The 24,332-nt window shown below is 31.3% G+C and overlaps 1 protein-coding gene across 1 annotated transcript; it reads right to left on the reverse strand.

Annotated features, from left to right (window-relative positions):
* Nucleotides 1-22,348: 22,348 nt before the first annotated feature.
* LOC111040676 lies at nt 22,349-23,906 on the reverse strand. The gene has a single exon (XM_022324668.1). It carries the CDS (start codon nt 23,737-23,739, stop codon nt 22,414-22,416), a length of 1,326 nt encoding a protein of 441 aa, XP_022180360.1. The 5' UTR covers nt 23,740-23,906; the 3' UTR covers nt 22,349-22,413.
* Nucleotides 23,907-24,332: the final 426 nt, after the last annotated feature.

Below are 24,332 nucleotides of genomic sequence, written 5' to 3' on the forward strand. Positions count from 1 at the left end.
TTCATTACATTGGTATGAAATATTAATAAAACTATTATTTTAAAATCGACTACCATGTTTGATACAATACTCGACGTTAGATAATATCAATTAAACTATATGTTAATATGATACTATGTACTATGTAATACATTTATGTTATCATCCGATTATAAATTATACACAAACAAGTTGTAAAAAATTAAAGTTTGATACAGTACTATCTGAATTACTCGGCGTGGCCCGGAAAAAAATTGTGTTTGTTCAACTCCTTTTGGGTGTAACTTCTTTCTTTCAGAAAGCAATTTCTTTTTAAGTGTTAATAATATTATATTATTATAATTTAAAGCCATACCGCCTGACGTTGCCCGTAAGACCACAAGAGTTGAGTACGTAAGTGTATAATTTCTAACTCTAAAGTTTCAAAGTTATATCAAGTTTGTCGTTTTTACTTAATCCAACCTCCGATGATAGGGACAACTTTTTGATATGTCATCAAATAATCTAAATAAATCAGCTTCAAATTTTCTTTCTCTATTTGTACACCTAGCAAGGCGCTTATAATATTTTACCGATAGTACTGTAGTAGAATTTTTTCAAACATTAAAATTTGAAACAGGTTATCATACAGCAAAATTACTACTATATAGTATTACACATTAAATACAAACAATGTACGTACAACAACAAAAGAAGTTGGACAAGTGGGTCCTACCGCTCTGCTGTACATTAGTTGTTGAGCATGTCATTGTAATGTTTGTGTTTTATTTGAATTCAACGATAAATCATTGCATACGAAAAACGATTCTGAGCAGAGACGTGTCATCCTAGCATACAATAAGAATGAAAAAATCATATAATTTAATACTTAAAAAAAAAAAATAAAGATTGAAAATATCTCATAGCTTCAAATGGCGTAAATTTCCATGAAACTTTTTTTTTAATAACGGTATTTTTAATATTTTTGAACTACTATTAAAGCATCTTATGAGCATCCTTGGATTATATTTTCAAGATTTTTTATTATGTGTACAAGTTTTTAACGACAGTAGCTCTTAAAAAATTTCTCAAAGCTCTATAAATGGCTCAAAAACAGTCAAAATATTTCGAAAATGATATTATTGATAATTGGTGAAAATTTCAACAACCCCCAAATTTTTATGACAGACAGTAAAAAAAACACACATCATATTGTGAATACAGTATATTCATTCGCTGTGTTCAGAATCTAAGAAAATACTAATATCTACTAATATCTATTATAAATAGCAACCAATGGCAACCATTTAGAAGCAAAAAAGTTTCAATTTTCACTGTGAATCTAAAGATACTTGTTTGACCACCTCTTTAAAATCAAAATTATTCAAAATCCTTTTTTATTGCACGTTGAAAATGTCAAATCATTAGCTACCATAGTTTAGGCTGTGCGTTGATCAAGAATCAGTCAGGAGTTCTTATTTCATATATATATATATTTATATATTTATATATATAATAAGGTATGGGTTATTATTGAATTACAACCAGTCAATTACACTGGTATGCTGTTTAATACGATAGCCAACGATGTGTAGGGCATTTTGGATGGTTTTATTATACTACACGCTCTGAACTAAAATAGTTTGGAAATGAGAAGACTGCTGCAAAATATACGACCAGTATACAATATAATAAGCGGCAACATATTGTTCACATCAGAGAAAAAAATATCGTTGTCAAGACAAAGGATACTCTATGTATAATAATCTGCGATTAAAATCTAAAGCAGTTTTCTATAACGTATGTATAATGCTAAAATTACATTTTTTTTTTTTGCTACGACATACGATCATTGAGAGCTCAGAGAAAGTCAAGAGTTCAACCCCTTAAATATATCTGTTCTCAGGGTCGTTTTGTTCATAGATAAATTATAATTTGTTGCATTGAATAGAAAAAAACAGACAACAGTGCTACCTAATGAAGTTTAGTAATTAACAGTTATATAATAATTGCGTTTCACATAATAAATTTTTAGTGTATATATTATAACTAACTAACTAGGTAATTAATGATTAGTACTGGCACCATAGTTCCTAGTACTGGCACCATAGTTAATCCTCCAGTCCTCGATACCATAATAATAAAAAAAAAAAAGGTAATTAATGATTATTCGCTTAATTGATACATTTTTTTTTGTTTATGTATGGAATTCAAATATAATTCGTAGAACACGTCGAATACAATACACATATCATATAGATACCATTTATACTAGGTAGTACGGGGAAAACAATCGTCCACGCACAATTTTGAAGTATTTATAAAAATTCTTCAATATTGCTTGTGTTGAAAAACAAATGGCTGATGAGATCACTATTCATTATACATTTATGCACATAGGTTCGACCAATTAACATTCTTTGTTCAAAATGGAGGATGTTAATGCGGTACAACTATGTATACACTGCAAAATGCACGATAAATAATTATTTTGCTGAATATGTATTATTTACTTATATGATTTCCATCGGCCATCTTCAAGGGCATGACAATATAATGACATAGGATTGGTAGTACTTACGATAATATTAACTTTAAGTTTTAAATAAATATGAAATGTACCTATACAGGATGATTCACCAAGCACGATCACCCCAATTTTTTTAATTTAGTGATGAATTAAGTCAAATTCTGATTTTTGGCATTTTTAAATATAATTACAGACCAGATTTTCAAATTTTTAAGATTTTTTACTACCTATTTATGCGGTGATACAACTGACTATTTTTCAAACGGGAATCGCCCCTATTACTGTCATCTATTTATTGGATAATTTTTTTAAAAGTTCAATGTACCTAAATAAACATTAGAATGAACAGTTTTTCAGTCATTAAAATGTTCATATTAAGGATAATTATTTTAAAACATGGTTTAGTTTAAAATATATTTTAATCGGATTTAATGGGTTTATTATTTATTATCCTTAGACCTAAGAATAGTATTTTTTTTAAACAAAAACTTTTATTTTTCATTTCAAATACTGAAAACACAAATTATATTTTTAACATATTACTTTATTTACAAAAGAATATAATCAGTGAAGACACATAGGTAGGTATAGTACCTATTATTATACTAAATACGGAGGAACGTGTTGTTACACAAAAATTGAAAAATCGGGAAACTCGATCTGCTGTATAGTTATAGCTTGATGTAGGTGTCGAGTGTACCTTAGAATTGAGAATAGTTCTGTGTAACGGATGTGTTAAATTTAATTCGATGATAAACCATTGGATCGAAAACAACAGCCTTTGAGCGAAGACTTTCTGCTAGTTTATATTACTCCACTAATTTGTGTGCGTATCATATGAATTTAAACGCAACTCATATTCAACCTATATTATATTGTTAAACAAAAAAATAACGGTACCTATATATATTGAATATTTAACTTTATATCATAAATATATATTTATTATTTATTATAAAACACTGTTATGTAGGGTATATACAAATTCCATAACAATGTGCAGGTGTGCGGAAACATATATATTGTATATGATTGCGGTATTAGTACACACTTGTTTATTAATAATTAATAATCAATATGTATTTTAATATTTAATATATAGCTAACACTTCAAGACTAGAAAACACGGTACACACGTTACACATGTAGTCATGTAGATACTGATGGTTCGTACGATATTACTTTATTTAACGGCTGCAATGCTGTAAGCCATATTATATTGCAGGCAAACGGCTCCAAGAAAATAATATAAAAACCCAATTTGTTTATAAACAACGTGCGCGTTTGCGCAGTGTAATAATAACGAAATATATAATAGTATATTATAATACACTAAATAATGTATGGTAATAATCCATAATATTTTAAAGAAGTTTAAACTAATTATTAACCTATTTGCAAACACGATTGTAGTTTGAAGTGAGGTGAATGGTCCTTTTAATTATATACATTAGCTACCTTACGCGAATTGCCAGTCACATCTACTTATCTACTATATTTTAGTCGTGAATTTTATACTAAATAATAATTTGAATAGTATAATAATGCAAAACTATGCAACTATGTAAGTATAAATGAGGATAAAATAAAATGTAAATTCAATTTTTTTTTTTAGTTCATCAAGATATTCATTAATTTGGTTTTTTATTTAAAATGTCGTTTATAAATGCGGCTAGAACTTAGTACCTAGTATATAGGATGCCATATTATGCGTCGGAGTATAGGATCAACAAGATCGCTTACTAAAGTACTAAGTAGGAAACGTCGGAACGTTTTAATTCGTCTTCCGTTTTATTCGACTTCTGCTCATTAACGCCCGTATACTATAATATTATTATCGCGGCTCGCACAACAATCGAAACGAAAAACAAAACATCTCGAAACAACCGATCTCTTTTTATAGACGCACGCGACACACCGCGCCGTTGTGCACCTAAATATATCTGGCCGCATCATCGACGTGCGTTCACTCAGGCACAGCGGCGACAGCCGACAGGCGAGAAGATCACTTTTCGACGCTTTTATGTATAGTACGACTCGTGTGCCCCGTATAAGTGCCTCGTAAATCGTTTTCAGACCGATTCCGACCGGCGTATCACAATAATAACGTACTGTACAACGTCAACCAATCCGAATTGCGTATATTATTGTAGCGTTACATTATATATACATATGGTGCTCAGAATTCCAGAGGACTGACGTGCGTTCTATAAACCAGACCGGATCGAAGAACAATAGATGAGCGCCATAATATTATATAGTGTTCTGTGTTCCTATTAATATACATTTACGTCAATTCTTTATTATAGATAATTATATACGCATTAAATGCATGTATATAATATTGTTATGTACACAATGTTATAATATTATAATACGTTAACATATTATTAATATTATTATTAATTACGGCGTAGAGTGTAAATTACGATTTACGTTGTTCACCTATTACTGAGAAAAGGACCGTTGTCGATAGAATATTAGAATATAATATACTTGAGTCCTTCCTTCCCCTCATAAATATTTATTTGATATTACGATTTACGAGCTATTACCCCGGCATATTTTGATCTCGAGAGTTTCTCGACAATATATTTGGTTATAATTACCCATCTTAAAATAATATCCAAGTCGATCTCTGACGGCACACGATAAAATGGTATAATTATTGATTTACTTTAGCCGTTTGGGTATACATTTTTACCCCCAGTGTTTACTCTTCATATATCAAAGGCATCCTTCGGTACAAATGTAGGGGTGTTAAAATTGAGTAAGCGTCTGTGAAACGGTATAGTATCATACATATTTTATTTAACTCTATCGTGATAGTAAGCAGAGATTAAAATCCAATTACGTAATTTTATGAATTTAAAGAACCCAACATACATTTTTAATGGTGATTAGTGAAGTACAGGGGAAAGCCAAGGGGCAAGGACTCGATTCCACAAGTGGAAAGTCTACTGTGAATTTGGTTTCATGGCGCAGTAATCATTTTCATCATCATCATCGTCGTGGATGGATTAAAAATCACAATATCCTTATTCACAATCGCATGATGGATATTCTTTAAGATTTTATGAGATTCGGAGTTCTTCGACCCCCCCCCCCCCCCCCACCAACCACTAACAAAGACATTTTTCTAGCCACTGATTCGTATCGTATTTTATAAATGATGGAAATATAATATAAGGTGAGTACTCGAAAACGATTGAGGTTGTACCTATATGCGTAATATACGCTCAGACGCTCTTAATATATTATACGCGTTGTGGAAGGCGCCGTTTGAAACATGTGTGTGGTTTTTTTTTTTTTGTTCGCAAGTCGCAGAAAACCGAACAATGCCTATATATCCGCGAAAAACTGCCGCAAATGAAATGCGCAAAAAAAAAATGTATAAATAAATATATCGAATCTCGGAGATATACACGTATATGTTATTGTTATATATGTATATTATGCGTGCATTGTGCATGTAGATAAAATACTTTTTGTGATATTTGCTGCACAGATGCCAAGTGCCAACTCCATAATTTATAGCGCACCGCCAACGGGGACTATTCGGAAAAATATAAATAAAAAATAATGTTCTCATCGCGATATATAAGCGCATTAATTATGTTACGATATGTATTATGCATTCTCCACGTGTAACAGGACAAAAAAAATTTTAAAAGAGGAAAGAAAAAAACCATCCAATATGTGCTCGCTACTGCCGTCCGCGGTCTGGCAGTGATCTATATATCGTATATTATACTACGTTGTGTTGTGTTGTATAATATGATATTATAATATTATATCGACGAGTGAGTATAAAACACACGCCCACGAGCGTATGGCGTATTATATAATATTGTATCGATAATTACTCTCGCCTCGTTCGTGAGATCGTCTCGCGACCGTATTTATTGGTAAATAAAGAAATGTATATTATTACAGTTCTGAGTAAAATAAAGATATACCCATAGGTATATACTGATTAATTCATATCGCATCTTTCGCTTCTATATACAAATGTATACAAAGTATTATTCCTAGTATAGACGTAGGTAGGTATATTATATTATGTATGGGGTGCCCCAAAAGTCAAGTCTCACACTTTAATCTCCGTAGCAAATCAATATTGAAATGTATTCTCTTTACAGTAATAAGTATGGAAATTCTAATTGAATAGCATAAGATTCAAATTGTTGGTTTCAACAATACTAAAATGTTCGAAAAAATGTTGAATGAAGTACAATTTTTTTAATTTTCCATTCAGCTTTTTTCTTTGTTTGTAATAAATTCGTCTAAGCATTATAATAATTGTATCATTACAATTTATGTTAATAATAATATGAACATAAACATTTTTAAAATATAATATGAAATCGATTTAAAAAATAATAGTAATATAAATAAATTTTAAATCATTTAAATTTAATATTTCTACAATAGTATGAACATACATATTTAAGAAAAACATAAGAAGTCTATTTTTTGGTAGGTATCTATACTAGATAGTCTATAATTTATTGCGATATTATTTTAAAACCACAAGGGATAGTTAACATATTTCCTTCGGGTAAACACAACTTTGACCCGGGAGGGTTTAAATATTTCCATCAGGTAAATATAATGTCAACCCGGGAGAGTTTACTAGCTTTAAGAATCGTGGAGTATACCATACCTTCGGTACAGTTTACCGCTGCACATATACCGCTGCTTTGTTATATTCCGTGTCTTTTTGGACTTTATCGTACGGCTTGATCCGTACAGCTAAATGTTAGTTGTCAGGTTAGATAGTGTGATATCATGTACATCCATGTAGTGGCGTATAGTGTATTTAACCATTATGACACCTGCAGGTGAAAAGCTCAAAACGCTATAAAACACTGTTCCGTTCTACCGGGCATCGGCTACTATCAGAAAACAACGAAACGAATAAAAATACGAAAAAATAGTTTTGTCATAACTATACTTCATTCTTGTCACAGTATAGTTGGTATAGGCTATAAATCATATTATCTTCTATTAATATGATATATACATATAAATATGAAATGAGTTTTTTACAAATGGCTAATCTCAGAAGCTACTGAACCTATTTCAAAAAAATGTATACCAACATACATTCCTTGAGACTCGGAGCACATTTTCTTCTTGTTTCAACACCTTCAGTGGTTCACACATATATGACATTCCTTTTTTACTCACAAAAAAACGAATTATTTTTTGTTCATGTATAAAAATTGAAGTTGGTTATAGAAATAACATTTGAAAATAAAATGTTGTGGACAATCCGACCCCCTGCCATGAGTTGCCGAGATGTTTTTACATGAAATAAAATAAAATTTAATTCATTGTTTGTGATTCAATAATGTACAACAAAAGGTCCTTATGTTTGTATGGAATCGTTTAGACTCAAAAACTATACTCGTCCAATTTTGACGAAAGTTTCAGAGATTGTTATTAGAGATATAAGGAAAATTTTGAGAGTTGTTGTTTGAACCATGCGAAAATACACGTTCGAATAATACATACCGTAGTGCTTTATCGCCTATATCTAATCCACCACAGGCAGATTTCCCACATCCTAGTCGAATAATTCGAATCAGTTGACAAAGCGAAGCATACACCGTGCCGATTTGTTCGTGAACTGTAGGGGTGTACAAAAACCGATATAGCGCCGTGTTTTATGTCCGTTGGTTTTTTTCCCGGGTGAAGTCTCTGGTCACATATAGCTGGAATATGAATTGAATTATGATGTTATTTTACCATGTGAGATGTGTACTGTGTACTATATATTATTCAACTACATGTACCAGTGCCTAGGTGCAGATAGAGATGGCGATGAAAACTGTACGGAGCAAGAATAACACGCCGGTTTACCATAAGCCACAATTTTGAGCGTAATCTTCGAGAATGCAATGATAGTAGGTATTAAATCAAAAAAAAACTGCACATATAGATAGAACAATATTGCGTATAATAATCGTAAACGTGCCGCGTGCGCCACGTGAGATTTGGTTTTCAAGGATAACAGGTTCAGAGTAAAATTTGTGGGAAACGAGTTGTGAAAAATAATATACAATATGTATATGGAAAAAAAAAAATCGTGATTTATATAAGAACGTCATTGGGCATTGGTTGGCAGCTCGGGAAACATGTCGGTGCGGTGCATTCGTATGTATGCGTTTAATATTATATAGTTTATTATATAAAACACAACTATAATACAACTCAATGTTATTGTAATATATCATACAACATGCGTATTATTGGCCCTGCGCTTGTACTGTACATAATGAACGTATTATTTACTAGGCCACCGCATGCGGTTGCAATAATGTACGGTGCACCGGCTCATTAAAATGGCACCGACAGAAAAAGTAAGACAAATAAATACCCACACGCACGAGACACGTACACATCGTAAGTTATACATACATTATGCAGGTGCAAATAGTAAATATGACGGGTCGGAAGTTCGGAACCTGCACAGTCCACGATTAAGTATTTACCTATACATATATATATGTATATATTCCAGATTTGTGTACAGGCGTGAACGGGGGACACGTGAGGTTATATAAATATTGTCACTATACCTGTTGTTGTTGTTGCAGTCATAATAAATATAGACCAGGGGTAACCGATTAATACTTTCCGTGGGCCACATCAAGATTTCGGAGAATTCTCGCGGGCCACAAAAATGCCAAGTACATATTATTATATTTATTATAACATGCCGATTGGCCAAAACTAATGTACAGAGATAAGAGATTATCGGCTGCTCTTCTCCGTGTCTGCGGGGCCGGTTAAAATTCATCCACGGACCGGATGTGGCCCGCTGGCCGCCATTTGGTGATCCCTGATATAGACATATCCGATTGCACCGAAACTGCAGGTAAGTGGTATTTTGCCGATCACGGGTATGGGGTATACATAGAGTTTAATTACTCATAATGCCGGAAGTGTGAAACGACTCGTTTAAAGACACGAAAATCACGCCCTTCTTCCATATATTCCGGGCAGAGCTGCAGACGGTATATTTTGGCATATTTTCGTGTTAACTGCACACGATAATAATCAACAGCATATTATGTGTTGTACATAATGATGTATATTATAACACCTATTATATATAATATGTTACGTACTGAGTGATGCTTGAGATAAATAAAATACCTACTCGTTTTCTCGTTTCAACTTTAATGAAAATATTGTTTTTTTCACATGATTACAGCTATAAATAAAATACTCGTTTTCTAGTTTTAAATTTTTTGAAAATATTGTTTTTTTACATGATAACAGTTTTTTTTTATTATTAAAATGATTACAGTTATGAATTTTAAATATTTTCATGTTGTACAACTAATTAACTACTCGTTCGAAAAAAAATTAATCTATGGATTTCTTGATATTAATCTTAGAAAAATCTTATATTGCTTCGGAGTCCGAATTTGAATATGTATGTTTTTGCCAAACTGTCATTAATTAAGAAATAGACAAATAATAATGATAAAAAATATTACAAAATACCTATCAATTGAAAAAAAAAAATTGTTTACCAAATCATGCAAATTTACAAAACATAGAATGCCAAGAGTATAATAAAAAATTAGTGTCCATCTTTAAAAGGACTACCTTGAATATAATCCATAGCTATTTTAGTATTTTTCATGGGTAGTGTACCTACGGTACATACACCGCGGAAGTCCTTTCATTCCAATATATATTATTATACTTCCTTCCTATCACAATGCACCTAACCGCATGCGTTTGCGTTATAAAATGTGCAACTCCAGCACTCTAAGGTATCTATAATTGGTACTTGCATGTATTACCGATATATTGTACGAGCACTATTGTATTTTTATCACTCTGGAGCAGCAATGTCCGTGTGCATTATTACTATGTAACAACACGCCAAACAAAATGCCTACATATCGTATATTATTATTGTACATCAGCAATTCGTCTGCGCGACAGTGATAATATTTTCTTGTCGAATATCGATATGGAAAGTGAAACTATTGATTGTGATATATAGCACGTTTATGATAATACTTATATACGATTACGCATATTATTATACTATAAGCACTGTTGACTTAATATTGAACCTATATATAATCACATTAATGTGCCGAACGTTTATACGCGTAAGTAATATAATTTATAAATTATAACAATGCGTAGGTATAATTCAAATGCATATTATAATGTACGAGACATTGGGCAACCTACACGGGATTTTGGCGTAGGTCTTTCTATATACGACTTCATCGGTTATAATAAATATTGTGGATATAAATATATTATTATTATGTTACGTGAAAACAATTTTTTTCATTATTTTTGGTTTATATATACAATTTCAGTTTCGTATACAATTCTTAGAATTGTGCTGTACTTACATTGGGTATTTAAATAAGAAACGATAATAGGCAACACTATATGGTTTTTATTTCTATTTTTTAAGTACTTATATTATTAATAAAAACAAATTATTCAAGATAAAGCAATATAATCTTATACTATAAAATAATAATTTAATAATATAATATATATACATGAAACATTAAAACGTAATAATATTATAATGATTTTATGTGTGGTATAAACGCGACGATTTAATTTGCGTACAAAACAATTAATATATTTTTAACTATATTAATTATTATTTTTAGCGTAATATTAGGGACGTGAATATAAGTTATAAATGTATAATATTATTCACCTATTTATTTAGGCATGAATTACTAAAATGACATTTTGAATTGCAAAGAAGTCTACTTGCTTTTTTACTTTAATATTTGTTTGTTTTGCAAAGTTGAGTACCAACAAGCACTGTCCTTCAAAGTTTGGAGTATACACGGGCTGCTTCTCGCAATGATGAAATTTAAGTTTAGGGTACATCGTCATTCGTCAGTGTGTATACATTTTTCTTTGCACATTGTAAATTGGTTTTTACTGTATAAATAGTTGTTAGAGTTTTTCTCAGTCGAGCGAATTTCAAAGAAGTTATGTTTCAATCAAATATAATACGCAATAATAACTATAGTTAAGATGATATTAACCTATTAATAAATTATTATCTAAGAGTATGACGCCAATGAACACATCGTTAGTAACATCGTGCTCTATCTAAGTCTGGAATTTCAACTTTCACTGACTCCTCGATATTTTCATGATAAAATAGTTTTTCGGACATTTCCGCCGTTGCTTGTAGTTTTTTTTTTTTTAACGTTTCCTGTCTATATTTTCTCAATTAATTGTTTTTTTTTTTTTTTTTGATACCGTAATCTCCATCAACTTATTAATATCTTTATCTACTTTATATTAGATACATCAAGGTACAATTAAGTATTAACATTATAGAGGTACTATATCTTTATAAATTTTTGGTCGTAAAATAGTAGGTACGGGAACCCGGGGCTATAGTTGTAACAATTTTCATAACTCTGAAACTAGATGGTATTTATGTTCTGGATATATGTTGTGTACTTTATCACAATGAAATTAATCATTTTTATTTCGTCTTTGGACTGATTTTAGTTGTACGAAGAATTTTAAGACGAAAAAAGTGAATTTTAAGTCTGTAAGTAATTTTTTCCGTAAATGCGTTTAATATTTGCCATTTTTACACTTTATAGCTACCGTTGCATTTGTTAACTTGGCTAATAACTAGTGAATTAACGTATACCTATTTTGGTGTGTACTTTTTGTTTGTATCAAATAATAATATAACTCATAAAGTTGAATTGTTATCAAATAGTAGACTGGAGTTCATTGTCACAAATTACAAGTGGCTGATTGTCACAAATTACGAGTGGCTAGTTGTCACATGTTTTTAAAAGGTTCAAGTTTAATATGTTTAAATTTATTGAATTTTATTAACTTATTGTTTTTTATTAATGGATTTAATATATATTTGTATCGAGAAATTCTAAATTCGACACAAATTTAACATTGACAACTAAAAGTTTAATTTTGATGATGTTTATCATTTGTTTTTTTCCCCGAGACAACTAAACCCCGTGATCATGATGTGATAACAAATCCGGAAGCGGGGTAGATATTGTTACAAATACTTATTTTATTTAATACATTGATTTATATAAAATAATTATAATAAATTGTTCTATGCTCGTAATAAAAAAACTATGTATTATAATTGTAAAAATAAAAAATGTTTTATTCACTGTTCACATTTTTCGATGTATATCATATTACCCATAACATAATAATATAATATATCATTAGCGTAATACGTTTGGTACGTACCTATTTTTCATTATCTCCGTGTATTTTTCATGAAAATATATGGGTCCTAATATTTGGCATCGGATGACGAAATACACGTGTGTACAACAGCCTTGGCCTCTTATAGGATTTTTTCGATATTTAAAATTTTTTTTCAAACGGGTTGCTATATTTCGATGAAAAAGAAACTCGTCCCGTCGTCATCCGCTATGTGTAAAAATGGCCCTGAAGTAAATTCAATAAAAAAAAATCCGTTTGCGTGTTTGAGTTGGCCGCGCATAACTGCTCCTATCGGCTGATGTCCAACAAAATTCAAAAAAACTGCCGCAGCATAACAGAAAACGATGTACTGATGATATTATACATGCACAATCGTAATATTTTCTCTCTTTTGACTCATACTATTATTAGATCTACTACACGTATAGTTGGTGTACTCTAGACAATATTGAATTTATAAGATATCTGCACATTGTATTTTTACTTAAACGACACTGTAATAATGTATACATACTTCTTATTCTTTGTCCGTTCTAAAAAAAACACACTATTTTATGCGCTAACAGGATTTTTATTTATTCATTTTATAACTTGTACCTTAGTCAATACTTTTTGAAGAATTCTATACATTTCGGAATTTTTTTTAAATTCAACAATTTTATATTTATTAATACATAACTTGTTTTACTGTGCTTTACCAATACACACTTTCACAATAGCTGGTAAGTATTGAATAATGAATATTAAAAACATCAATATAAATTATATTTGTGTACAGAGTGTATATATTGTCATTGTTGACGTTTTTTTTTTTTTTAATAACTATGGCTTATACCGATTGGCTTTTTTCCTGGAGAGTGATTTATAAACAGTTGTTAATTAAACACTGAACGACAATATGGGTATACCGAAACAAACAATTATTTAACAACGAGTTCTGTAGAATAAACTATAGTAGATTTAGCAAAGTGTAATTTTCAAGAGATACATAAAATTAATACATAAAAACAATTCTAAAAATGTGGTTTCAGTTTATTTAAATTCACAGGCCAGTCCATTGCTATATAGAGTGGCCCAACACGTAAATACGTATAGGTACCTATCTATACGTGTTTGATATTTTGTATGTGTTATGCCGGGTTGCATAAAAAAATTATTAATTCAACAGCCCAATAAAATTAAAATGGACCAATCATGGGCCGCTAAACCACGTTTAAAGGGTCATTAGCTCACTATTGAATCGTTAAATGTTTAGTGATTGTTCATGCAACCCGGCATTAGTGTTTAAGATAATTATCTACAGCTTATCCAAAAGATTAATGAAATGTTTGATTTTAATTTATAAAAGGTTATGAAGTTGTATTAAAATGCACATAGTTAAGAAAAATATATTTAGTTCTAGTAAATTAAATGTACTCCTACAAAATATTTCATTTAAAACTGTTCGTGGATTTACTTAACTTAAGAGAACCCTAGTTTGTTTTGCAATGAATCAAAATTGACAATTTAACTCTATATATACATATATGTATACAAAAATATTCTGGAAAAGAAATGCCATACAAAAATTTATAATTTTGATGTTGGTAACTGTCACAGTAATTTATTTTTTAATTTCATATCTTCGATCTATGATCATAAAAAACAATACGTAAAACAACATAATAATATATACACCCTGTACACACTTCATATCGTATATTTGTAGTTACATATATGTGCAAATGAGCCTTATGCCCCCCCTACACTAACACATTCAATGAGGCCCATTATCTACTTGAAAAAAAATAAAAATATATATGGGACTATGTATAGAACACATGTATGTTTATTCTTTATATAATATAATATATTGACATTTCGAGTCGACAAAACAAAAACACAAAAGTATCCCATACGAGTAGGTATACGACATCAGGTTTTTCTGGTATTTAAATTGTACTGTTTTAACTAAATCGTTATGCATTGTGCGTGTGTACAATATAGGAGGTTTTCTGTTGAAGTGATTTTTATGCAAGAATTATCAACGGAATAAGGCGGTCGGTTGACGAAAAAATACAATACGTAGGTAGCGTAAGATTCCGTATATTAAATAGTTTTCGTTCAGTGTGTTCGGTGTACTATATCGAAAGGAGAAACGAAAACTGCGACATAAATAATAACGAACGGACGTCAGTCCAAACGTCAATGATGGCGAACCGTTTCGAGGGTAGTGTTGACAGTGTAGCACGTAAATCGTTTTCTCCAGAAGGGCTGCGGTGAATGTAATATTTTAACGCAAGAACCCTCGAGCGCACATACTCCGCAATTTGTTCAGATGACTATGGTGGTGGACGGTCGCATATATAATATAATACACGCAATTTCGACGGCGTCCTTATAGAGTACCTACCTAAATATTATGTGTATAGAGGAAAAAAATTGTTTATAAATATGTACATTATACCTATAATAATATATTGTACAGGCATATTATTATTATTTTCGCCCTTTTTCCGCAGTGCATACTCGAGACCGGTCGCCTTAAAATTGCCATCGAAATGAAACTACCTGTGCAGTATAATATACTGTATATAGTATTCGCACGCGTATAATAGGTACTTACAGAGTACCCACCTATATACCCTCTAGCGGTGTGCGCATGATCATCAAGTCTGACCGTAAGGTAGGTACATATATTGCGAAACGGAGTAATGCGATTTCGTATCATCAAACACACAAAATACATTACTCGAGATTAGTGAAAAATGATTTATAGAAATAGGATCTATCAGTGGATAGCCTCCGATCAAGTCCGAAGGCCAATTCTACTGTACACGGGATGATTCACTGAGCATGTTCGGCCATAATTGTACTGTAGGTAATAGAACAGCAGGTTAAATTAACTTTTGACGAAAACATTGCATTTGAAAATGTTATTGTGTATAAAATAAAACAAAATACATTAAAAGATTCAAGTGCCCAGTATCCACGGTTTTTGAATTGCAACAAAATAGATAAAATCGTCACCTATTCTTTGTTAAAATGTATATAGGTATCTAATTTATGGTCTAATAAAAATGCCAATAAAAAATTGTGATCATATGATTTTTAGATTTTATGGTTGAAGTATATAATACTTATGATGAACCTTGTATTGCATTTTCAAGTCAAAGCTTTAAGAATTGAACATTCCATACATTTTTAACTACAAAATAACTCCCAAATTGTTGAGATTTTGATGAATTAAATTACATTTTGAACCTCAAATGCTTATAGTAAAATATTGGGCCAATGAATGTTTAATATTTTTCAATTCATATGATAAAACTCAAGAGGAACCCATTGTGTTACATTTTCAAGGTTTTCGACCAAGCAAAATGTTTTTTATCGACAATAATTTTAAAAAAACTATAGTATAAATAAAAAATGTATTATGAATTTAAAAGCTCAAAAGATTAAAAAAATGATCGTGTACAGAAAATGAGCATTCAATGAAAATTTCAAGAAGGTATGTTTTTTTATTTATGTCAAAAAAACAAAATCAATTTTGGTTTTGCATAAAAATTCCCGTTTTCCTTTTTTTTTTTTTTACCGACGCTTTTAAAAACGACTAGGAATTTTCAATATTAACCTCTCAAAGTTGACATACTCGTACCAACTAGATTTATTTTACCAACAGCAAAGATACTGAAGTTGAAAAATTAAAGTATTTTAATCGCTCTGAAAAATGTTTACTGCAGACACAAAAAACACACATCACAGTAATATCAATACATCTAACGCTTCGCTTAGAATCTATAAAAAATAATGGTCATGGGGGATCAGACCCTCAATACCCTCCATTGTATACACTTGAGGTTTGGAAGACATGGTGATTTGAACATTTTAGTAAGTACCCAATTAATATTAATCCATACATGTTTATAATTTGTAAACATCGTATAATAAACACTAGATCCAATAGGCAATATTACATCTATTTTATACTTTTGTAAGACCATTTTTAAGGATTATTACCCTTATAGCAGGTAAAGACATTTTAATAACTAAGTAGCTACTTGATAAAATGTTAAATAAGGTACATCAACATTTTCAAATAAAAATATTCATGGATAAGTGCACTAAATAATTTACAGTAAAAAATATCTAATTTGAAAAACTCATTAAACAATACGAAAGAGCACGAAAATTGTAAAATGTAGTCCTCTAGTAGGTACCTACCTACATTTAAATACTCAAAAAATCAGAATTTGGACAAATTCAAATGAAAAATAGGGCAGGGTGGATCATGCTTGGTGAACCACCCTGTATCGTAATAACGAAGACGCGAACGCGGCAAAGGTAGCTATAGTTCTGTTGTATTTTTAACGAAAACAAATTATAAACGGCAAAATTCACATCGACTGCGCCTGAACATGACACAAACACCTTACGAAAACGACACAACCGCGAACCGCCTTTATGCGTATAATATAACACTCGTCCGTCCGTCATAACAACGCGATCGATATGCGCTGTGATATAATGCACGAACACCGAATGTCATTGCAAAAGCAACAGCAACATAATATCCGTATATTATTCTACCTATATACTGTATATCATGTGTGTGTGTGTATGTGTGGCCGGTCAAATGTAATCAAGATATGTAACCTAAATATCTTTGTTGACGCAGTGTACCTATATACAGCGTCGTATATTATAATGTTATAGTTATCGTCCGCACTTGCAAAAACGAATAAACTGCAGTGAACACTATATTATTATATTGTATCTATACGTTATATCATATATATATATATACATACCCACCGCTGTTGCTGTTGCTGTTACAAGTATTACAACTGCTGGTATTTGGAAAATGAAAAACTCTCTCGAAAATTGGATGCTAAGGTCGTAATTCGTTCGACTTGGTAAAAAATATTTTAACCTATCGAGTACAATGTGTAATCAAATACTATATAATATACCTAATATTATAATATAGGTCAACGCCGGCGTACGCGATCTAGCGGCGGCGACGACGAGGCGGTGGTGTCCCTGCTGCCGCGCCCGTATATATTATATTATATTGACGTGAAGTCGTGAACATTGCCCGGACAAAATATTATCATTTCGTTTTCATAATCTTTTCTTTTATTTTATTTTGTTCGTATCGATCGCGTACCCGGATAGCTGCTGCTGTTGATGCCACTCTATGCACATTACATTTCGAAGGGATCTTGATGGTATAGGTATATTATTATATAACATTATCGTCGCACGCGCACACCAGTTATTTAAGTTATTTTGCGCTATTCGTGAGTTGCGTATACAAACGGGCCGCGTGGACATCGTTGTTTTCAGTCAATAATTCATATTATTATAATGTATTTTCACGAGATGCGATATTATATCAGAGGGCTGGCCTCCATCACATACGTCTTAATACAGTTTTTAAGTCTTGCCGACCAATTTTCTGTGTAAAAAATACAATTTATTATTATACATTATTTGCATCATTATCTTTTCTGCGTCTATAGACCGCTCCCCGGAATATCGAGAAGTCGCGTCTATATGACATCGACGACTTGTAACTAAAAAATATATAAAGAAGACGGTTAAAAAAAAATGGTTCATATATTGCATACGACCATACCCCCTGCAGTATTCAGCATTTCAGCATATACGCAGCCCCGACGACAAGAGATATCGCCGTAGTCGGGACCGGAATTAGGCACGCTTTTTTTTTTTATTCAAATCAATAAACATCCACACCCTATCTGCAACACATATGACAAATCACGCTCTACACCAGAGAACACACGTATATACATTATAGAAGAACACTCAAAATATGAAGCTTGGAGAATGGGTATATACAAACTACATACAATATCATATAATATTATTCCCCCGGGGTGGGGTGTATTATAATTTTATCATATTATATTATATAGGTACTCGTTATACACAGAGAGACGCCTAGAGAGAAACGAAATCAACCGTGTAGGTACTAGGTAGTATTAGTCGAGAGCTGCCGTCGTTGACAAATCATCGTGACGGTGAGAGGACATTTATATACACATATAGAATAAGCGAGCGGGATAATCAAATTTTCGGACGGATTGAAATCCTGCCGCCGCATAATATTTTATAGAATGTATAACGAAATTTCCCGGTGATATATATTATTATTATTATTGTTAATTATGCAAGCACGAGAGGAACTAGATACATACTATTCGGTATGAGAGGTTATACTTATTTATTTTCGGTCGATTCCGGAATCCTTCTCTTCGGGCGAACGCTCTGATTGAATCTTACCAAAATATCGATTGCGCACACCCACCGCAGCTATATAAACGTGTGCGAGGTACATAATAGAATATATATTATATTATCGTTATTCATTACGGCGCGACAAGTTTTTCTTCGGCAGCACTGTTGTAACGATATTCGGCAGTCAAAGAAAAAAGCAGCTTCTATATAAATATATAGAAACGTCATATTATGCATACAGTAATAATGTAATTATCAGACGGTTCGTCTGATCGTTGTGGGAGGAGGGGAGCGAGGGAACTGCATACATAACAATATAGGTATATAATAATATTATGTAGTGCGTCCGTTAAATAATATATGCACATCACGTATATACACGTCATAATATTATTATGTACGTCTGCGAACGTATTATGCAGAATGATTCACCAAGCATCAACCCCATTTTTCCCTTTAACAGTGAATTTATTTAAATTCTGATTTTTCAATTTTTAGGTGGACATAGTTTCGAAGACCATGTTTTCAATTATTTAGATGTTTTTAATATTACAAGGAGTGTCCTGCGGCAATACATACTTATTTTTTTACAAATGAGAACCAACCTTTTTTTCTATGAAACAAAAAACAGATGCAACATTGAATATTTTAAACTAGTATTATTATAATAATCAGATATTTTACAATTTTTAAAATGAATAAGTTACCTATTCAAGTTTTTAAATCAACACAGTTCCTATATGTCAGATGTATTCCAAGTGGCATACTCGTACTACCGAAAAGTACTTAATTAAAAAGTCCAAGAAATAAAAAGTCTGTGGTGAAAAAGTCCGGAGTGTGATGCACAATCAAACTTTCAATTAGTATTAGTGTAAATTGTTAACTAAATGATTTACCTGACGCAATTAATAAATAATAAATAATCATGTAAGTACCAATATCCGCAAAATAATCACAAAATATATCAATTAAATATATTACTTTAAATATTGTTATACATACATATATACCAGCATTTTATTTTTAAATAGATATTTTTTTTTGGCAAAAGTTAATTAAACTGATATGTCATAAGATAATATTAGGTAAACATTATAATTATTGAATTTTTTAACACTGTTGTACATATTATATATGTTATATGTGTCAGATTTTTTTAAGTTAAGATAATTAACTAGATAGTTAATACTTAATTAATACTTAATTAAACTGAGAAATCATATTATAATATATTATGTATGTATGGTAATGAACATCAGTACCTAATTATAATCATTGAATTTTTTTTTTAAATAATTATTTTAAATATTGGTACTTACTTATATACATCGAACTCTTTTATCGCGATTCCTTCCAAGCCCACTGATATGGACCTAATATTAATACATAATAATTCAAATAAGTAATAATTAACAAAGTAGGTGTACTAACACAAAGGTAAATTACTCAAAAACTATTTGTTCAAATTTCGATTTAGATACATCAAAGTTTCAAAATATTAATTCACAGCATAAAAAAAATGACGGTGATTCTCATTTGAAAACAAAAATTAGTATCGCCCACTGAACACTCCTTTAATGGTATACAAATTCTAGATAATTGAAAGTAGGAATCTGTAGTATACTTATACGTTACAAAAATCATAATTTTGAAAAATTGTTTTTCAAAGGGAAATTTGAGGATTGCTTCGTGAATCACTCCGTATATTATTTTATAATATTTGTGAATAAAAACACATCGGGGTCTTCGTGTCTTGCACTATTTATATATATACATTATACACATATAGGTACATATAATATACTTATAAATTATAATATTATATAAGAGACGTATTGTTCCGATATACATTATACATGTTACATAATAAGGTATTAGCGAAGAACAAAATAAAAAAAAAAACCAAAAAATAACGATGATAATAATAATAAACTAGAATAAAAAGAATGTGAACGGAAAAATGAATGAATAAATAAAAAATTACGACTCTGGGCGCATATGCATACACAATATAATAATATGTGTACAACGTGTAGGGTGCAGGATGAGATGAAAAGGATCACGTCGCAAGGGTTTTTTTTTTTTATATTTTTAGTATATTGGCGGCGAATGTACATAGGCATTATCGTGCGTGGCTATAATATATAATATGATATGCGTACCTATAATAACCTAAGTTTTAGGTAGATATATTATATCATATCATGTGTATATACATTATACACGCATCGGCCGCGATGATATCCGCGGCCCCTTATTTGGGCGCACGTAAATTACGCTTCCGCCGTGATGTTTATTAGCGTCGTAAACTCGTCTACCCCATGTGCACTGTGCAGCACATTAAAAACACAACAAACCGGTGGAAATAATGTTTGGGAAAATGTTCGCAAATAAAACGTTTCATTATTATTGCTATCATTTTTTTCCCCGCTCCTTTGTTCCTCGCGTCGTTTTATTACCACCTATCTACACACACACACACATACATACCAGGACACGCCAAAACTCACCTTATATATACCTACTCATACCACCCCTACGCGGCATTTGCGAGAGGGTCTCGAATCATCTATTTTCGTTGCAGCAGCGGCGGTGCAGTCATTTGAAGTCATTACACACGTATACTGTTAAATACGTTTCAAACGGCCAACGCGCCATCGATGTCGGGTGTTTTGACGAGACGACTTTTATTTGAATACTTATAAATTGTATTCTGTATACATTGTACTTAATATACACGTCGCGGTTGCCGTTTGCCCGTTGCCGGATCGGTAACTGCTACCCCACGGGCCGCGTCATTAAATGACCCGTCGAGGTCGACCGTCGGGGGAATCATAAACCCTGCAGTCTGGCTCTCGGACACCTTTAATCGGGTGTAGCCCATTTTTGCCAAAATGATAAGAAACTACCGTCATCCTGATTTATAGCCAAAATAATACGCCGGTTTAGCATGCAACATTTCCCACAATCCCGCCTATTGACCGTTAAGAAAAATTGGTAAAACGTTAATAGTTTTCGAAATAATATAATAAGCAGGTCCTTACGTTAAATTAATCATCCTGTGTACATACATAGTTGGTTAGCGTGTTATATTTGTACGAATAAATGTCAAATAATGAATGAATATCATATTACTGGTAGGATAATAATAGGTATTTAATGTCATAACTAGGGTTCGGGACTTCTTGCACTTAAAATTATCGAAATATGCATGCAAATATGCAGTCAAAATCGTCAAAATATGCTTTAAAATATGCAGCTAAATTTTTATAAAATTTTTTTAAAAATGCTTAAAATACATATATTGTATATTGTTATTTATTAATAAATTATTATTATAGACAAAAAAAAATCTAAAAATTAGGTAGGTACTTAATATAATAAAAATAATTTTTACACGGGTTACTCATCCCTCATCTGTATCGTCTTCATGCTCATCTATAACATAAAAAAAAAACATAAATAAAGGTGTTATTATGTTTAATAAGTTTTTTCGTAATTTTACCGTTAAAATTATTGCACTGTATGATAAGACATTTTCTTATGTTCTCAAATTTGAATGCACGGCGATTATCGGTCAGCATATTTTTGTACATAGAGAACGAACGTTCAACGTCCACGGAAGTGATCGGTGCGTACTTAAAATATATTAAATCATTAATTGTCATATCTTCAGGTAATCCGTCAAAATTTTCTTCATCTCCCGACAAAATTTTTGAAATTTTTACTAACAATTGATAGCCTTTATTTTTATTTAACACATTTTCTATTTTTGTTTTTATCGACATTCCTTGTTCACCGTGTATTTGGGTTAATCTTAACCTTGCATCCTCTACAAATGAAATAGAGCTAGCAAGTGATAGTCCTTGCTTTTCAAGACTCGTTATTGTGTTAGGCAAATATGCAAAATTTGATTTAATAAACAATAATTGATTTTTAATGTTTATTTGTCCAATATACTTTTGTGCTATTTTAATAGAGACCGCATAATTTTCATCGAAAGAGTTTAAAATTGACTGTATTAATTCAAAATGTTCACAATAATAGAGACAAGCTTCAATCCATGTACCCCATCTCGTTAAAATTGGTTCAGGTGGGAGTGTTAATGTTGGAGCCATATTTTTAAAAATTTGAATGCGAGACGGGGCTTTACGAAACACTTTCTTTACATTTGCAATAATTTTATCAATTTTAGGGTTATTTATACGTACTGTTTCAGCCACTCTATGAAAGGCATGAGCCAAACATGTCACATGAATAATTTTTGAATATAGATTTTTTATTGCATCTCCGGACTTTACCATATAGGGTGCAGCGTCGGACAAAAACAACAAAACATCATCGTGTCTTACTCCTTCCGGCCACAGAATATTCATCGATTTATCAAATAATTTGAAAATCGTCGTATGGTTAGCTTTTTCCAACTCTTCTACGTGTAACAGAAATTGTTTACCGTAATTATTTTCTTCCAATGTACCTACAATGACATTTGCTACATAACTACCGGTTACATCAGTCGTTTCGTCAATGCTAACCCATATTTTTTTTCCATCAACGTAATTACGAATTTTGTTTATTGTATTTTTATAGACTTCATCAACATAACCTTTACGCAGAGTGGACTCATGAGGTACTTCTTTTCCTGTATATTTTGTTAGAAAATTTCTGAAACTGCAGTTGCTTAATTTATTTAATGGGATATTGGCGGACAACAATGTTTCGCACAAGTCATGGTTAAACGTGCTTTTTTTTGAATGCATTGAAGTAAATACTAACTGCTGTGACTGTTGTGAAGTACTATTAATCCGATCTTCTTGGCGCTTCACTGCTAATTTATGTTTTTCTGTTTTTAAATGTTGTAAGACAATAAATCGCCTATCAACACCTACCTTCGTTTCACATACTTTACAAAATAAAATAATTCCATCCGTAGAAAAAATATTTTTTCCGAATTCGGATATATATTGATTAATTTTACCATTTATTTTGGGCATTTTTAAACAAGTTTTTAAACACAAATTGATAAAAAAAAAAATAGCACAGTTAATAAGAAAAAACGTAAACGTGGTGATGTGATTAACGAACGAACACGTACTGCTTTTCATTTCATCGTACAATTCATACCCGGATAATATTTGATTATTTGGGAAAGTTTGAATTTATATTTGTTTCGTGATAATAAGATAAATCTATAGGAGTATAGGATCCATTAGGTTTTACCACAACTATACTAATTGTTGATATTGTCGATAAAAAGGTTGATTATTATTTATTAAGCGATAAAGAGACTATCGTCGTAAAGATACGTACGTGTTATATACGACAGACTACGACCATCCAATTATGATTTTTC

The sequence above is a fragment of the Myzus persicae genome, unplaced genomic scaffold (genome assembly GCF_001856785.1).
Source record: "Myzus persicae strain clone G006 unplaced genomic scaffold, MPER_G0061.0, whole genome shotgun sequence".
In the NCBI taxonomy this organism is placed as follows: Eukaryota; Metazoa; Arthropoda; class Insecta; order Hemiptera; family Aphididae; genus Myzus; species Myzus persicae.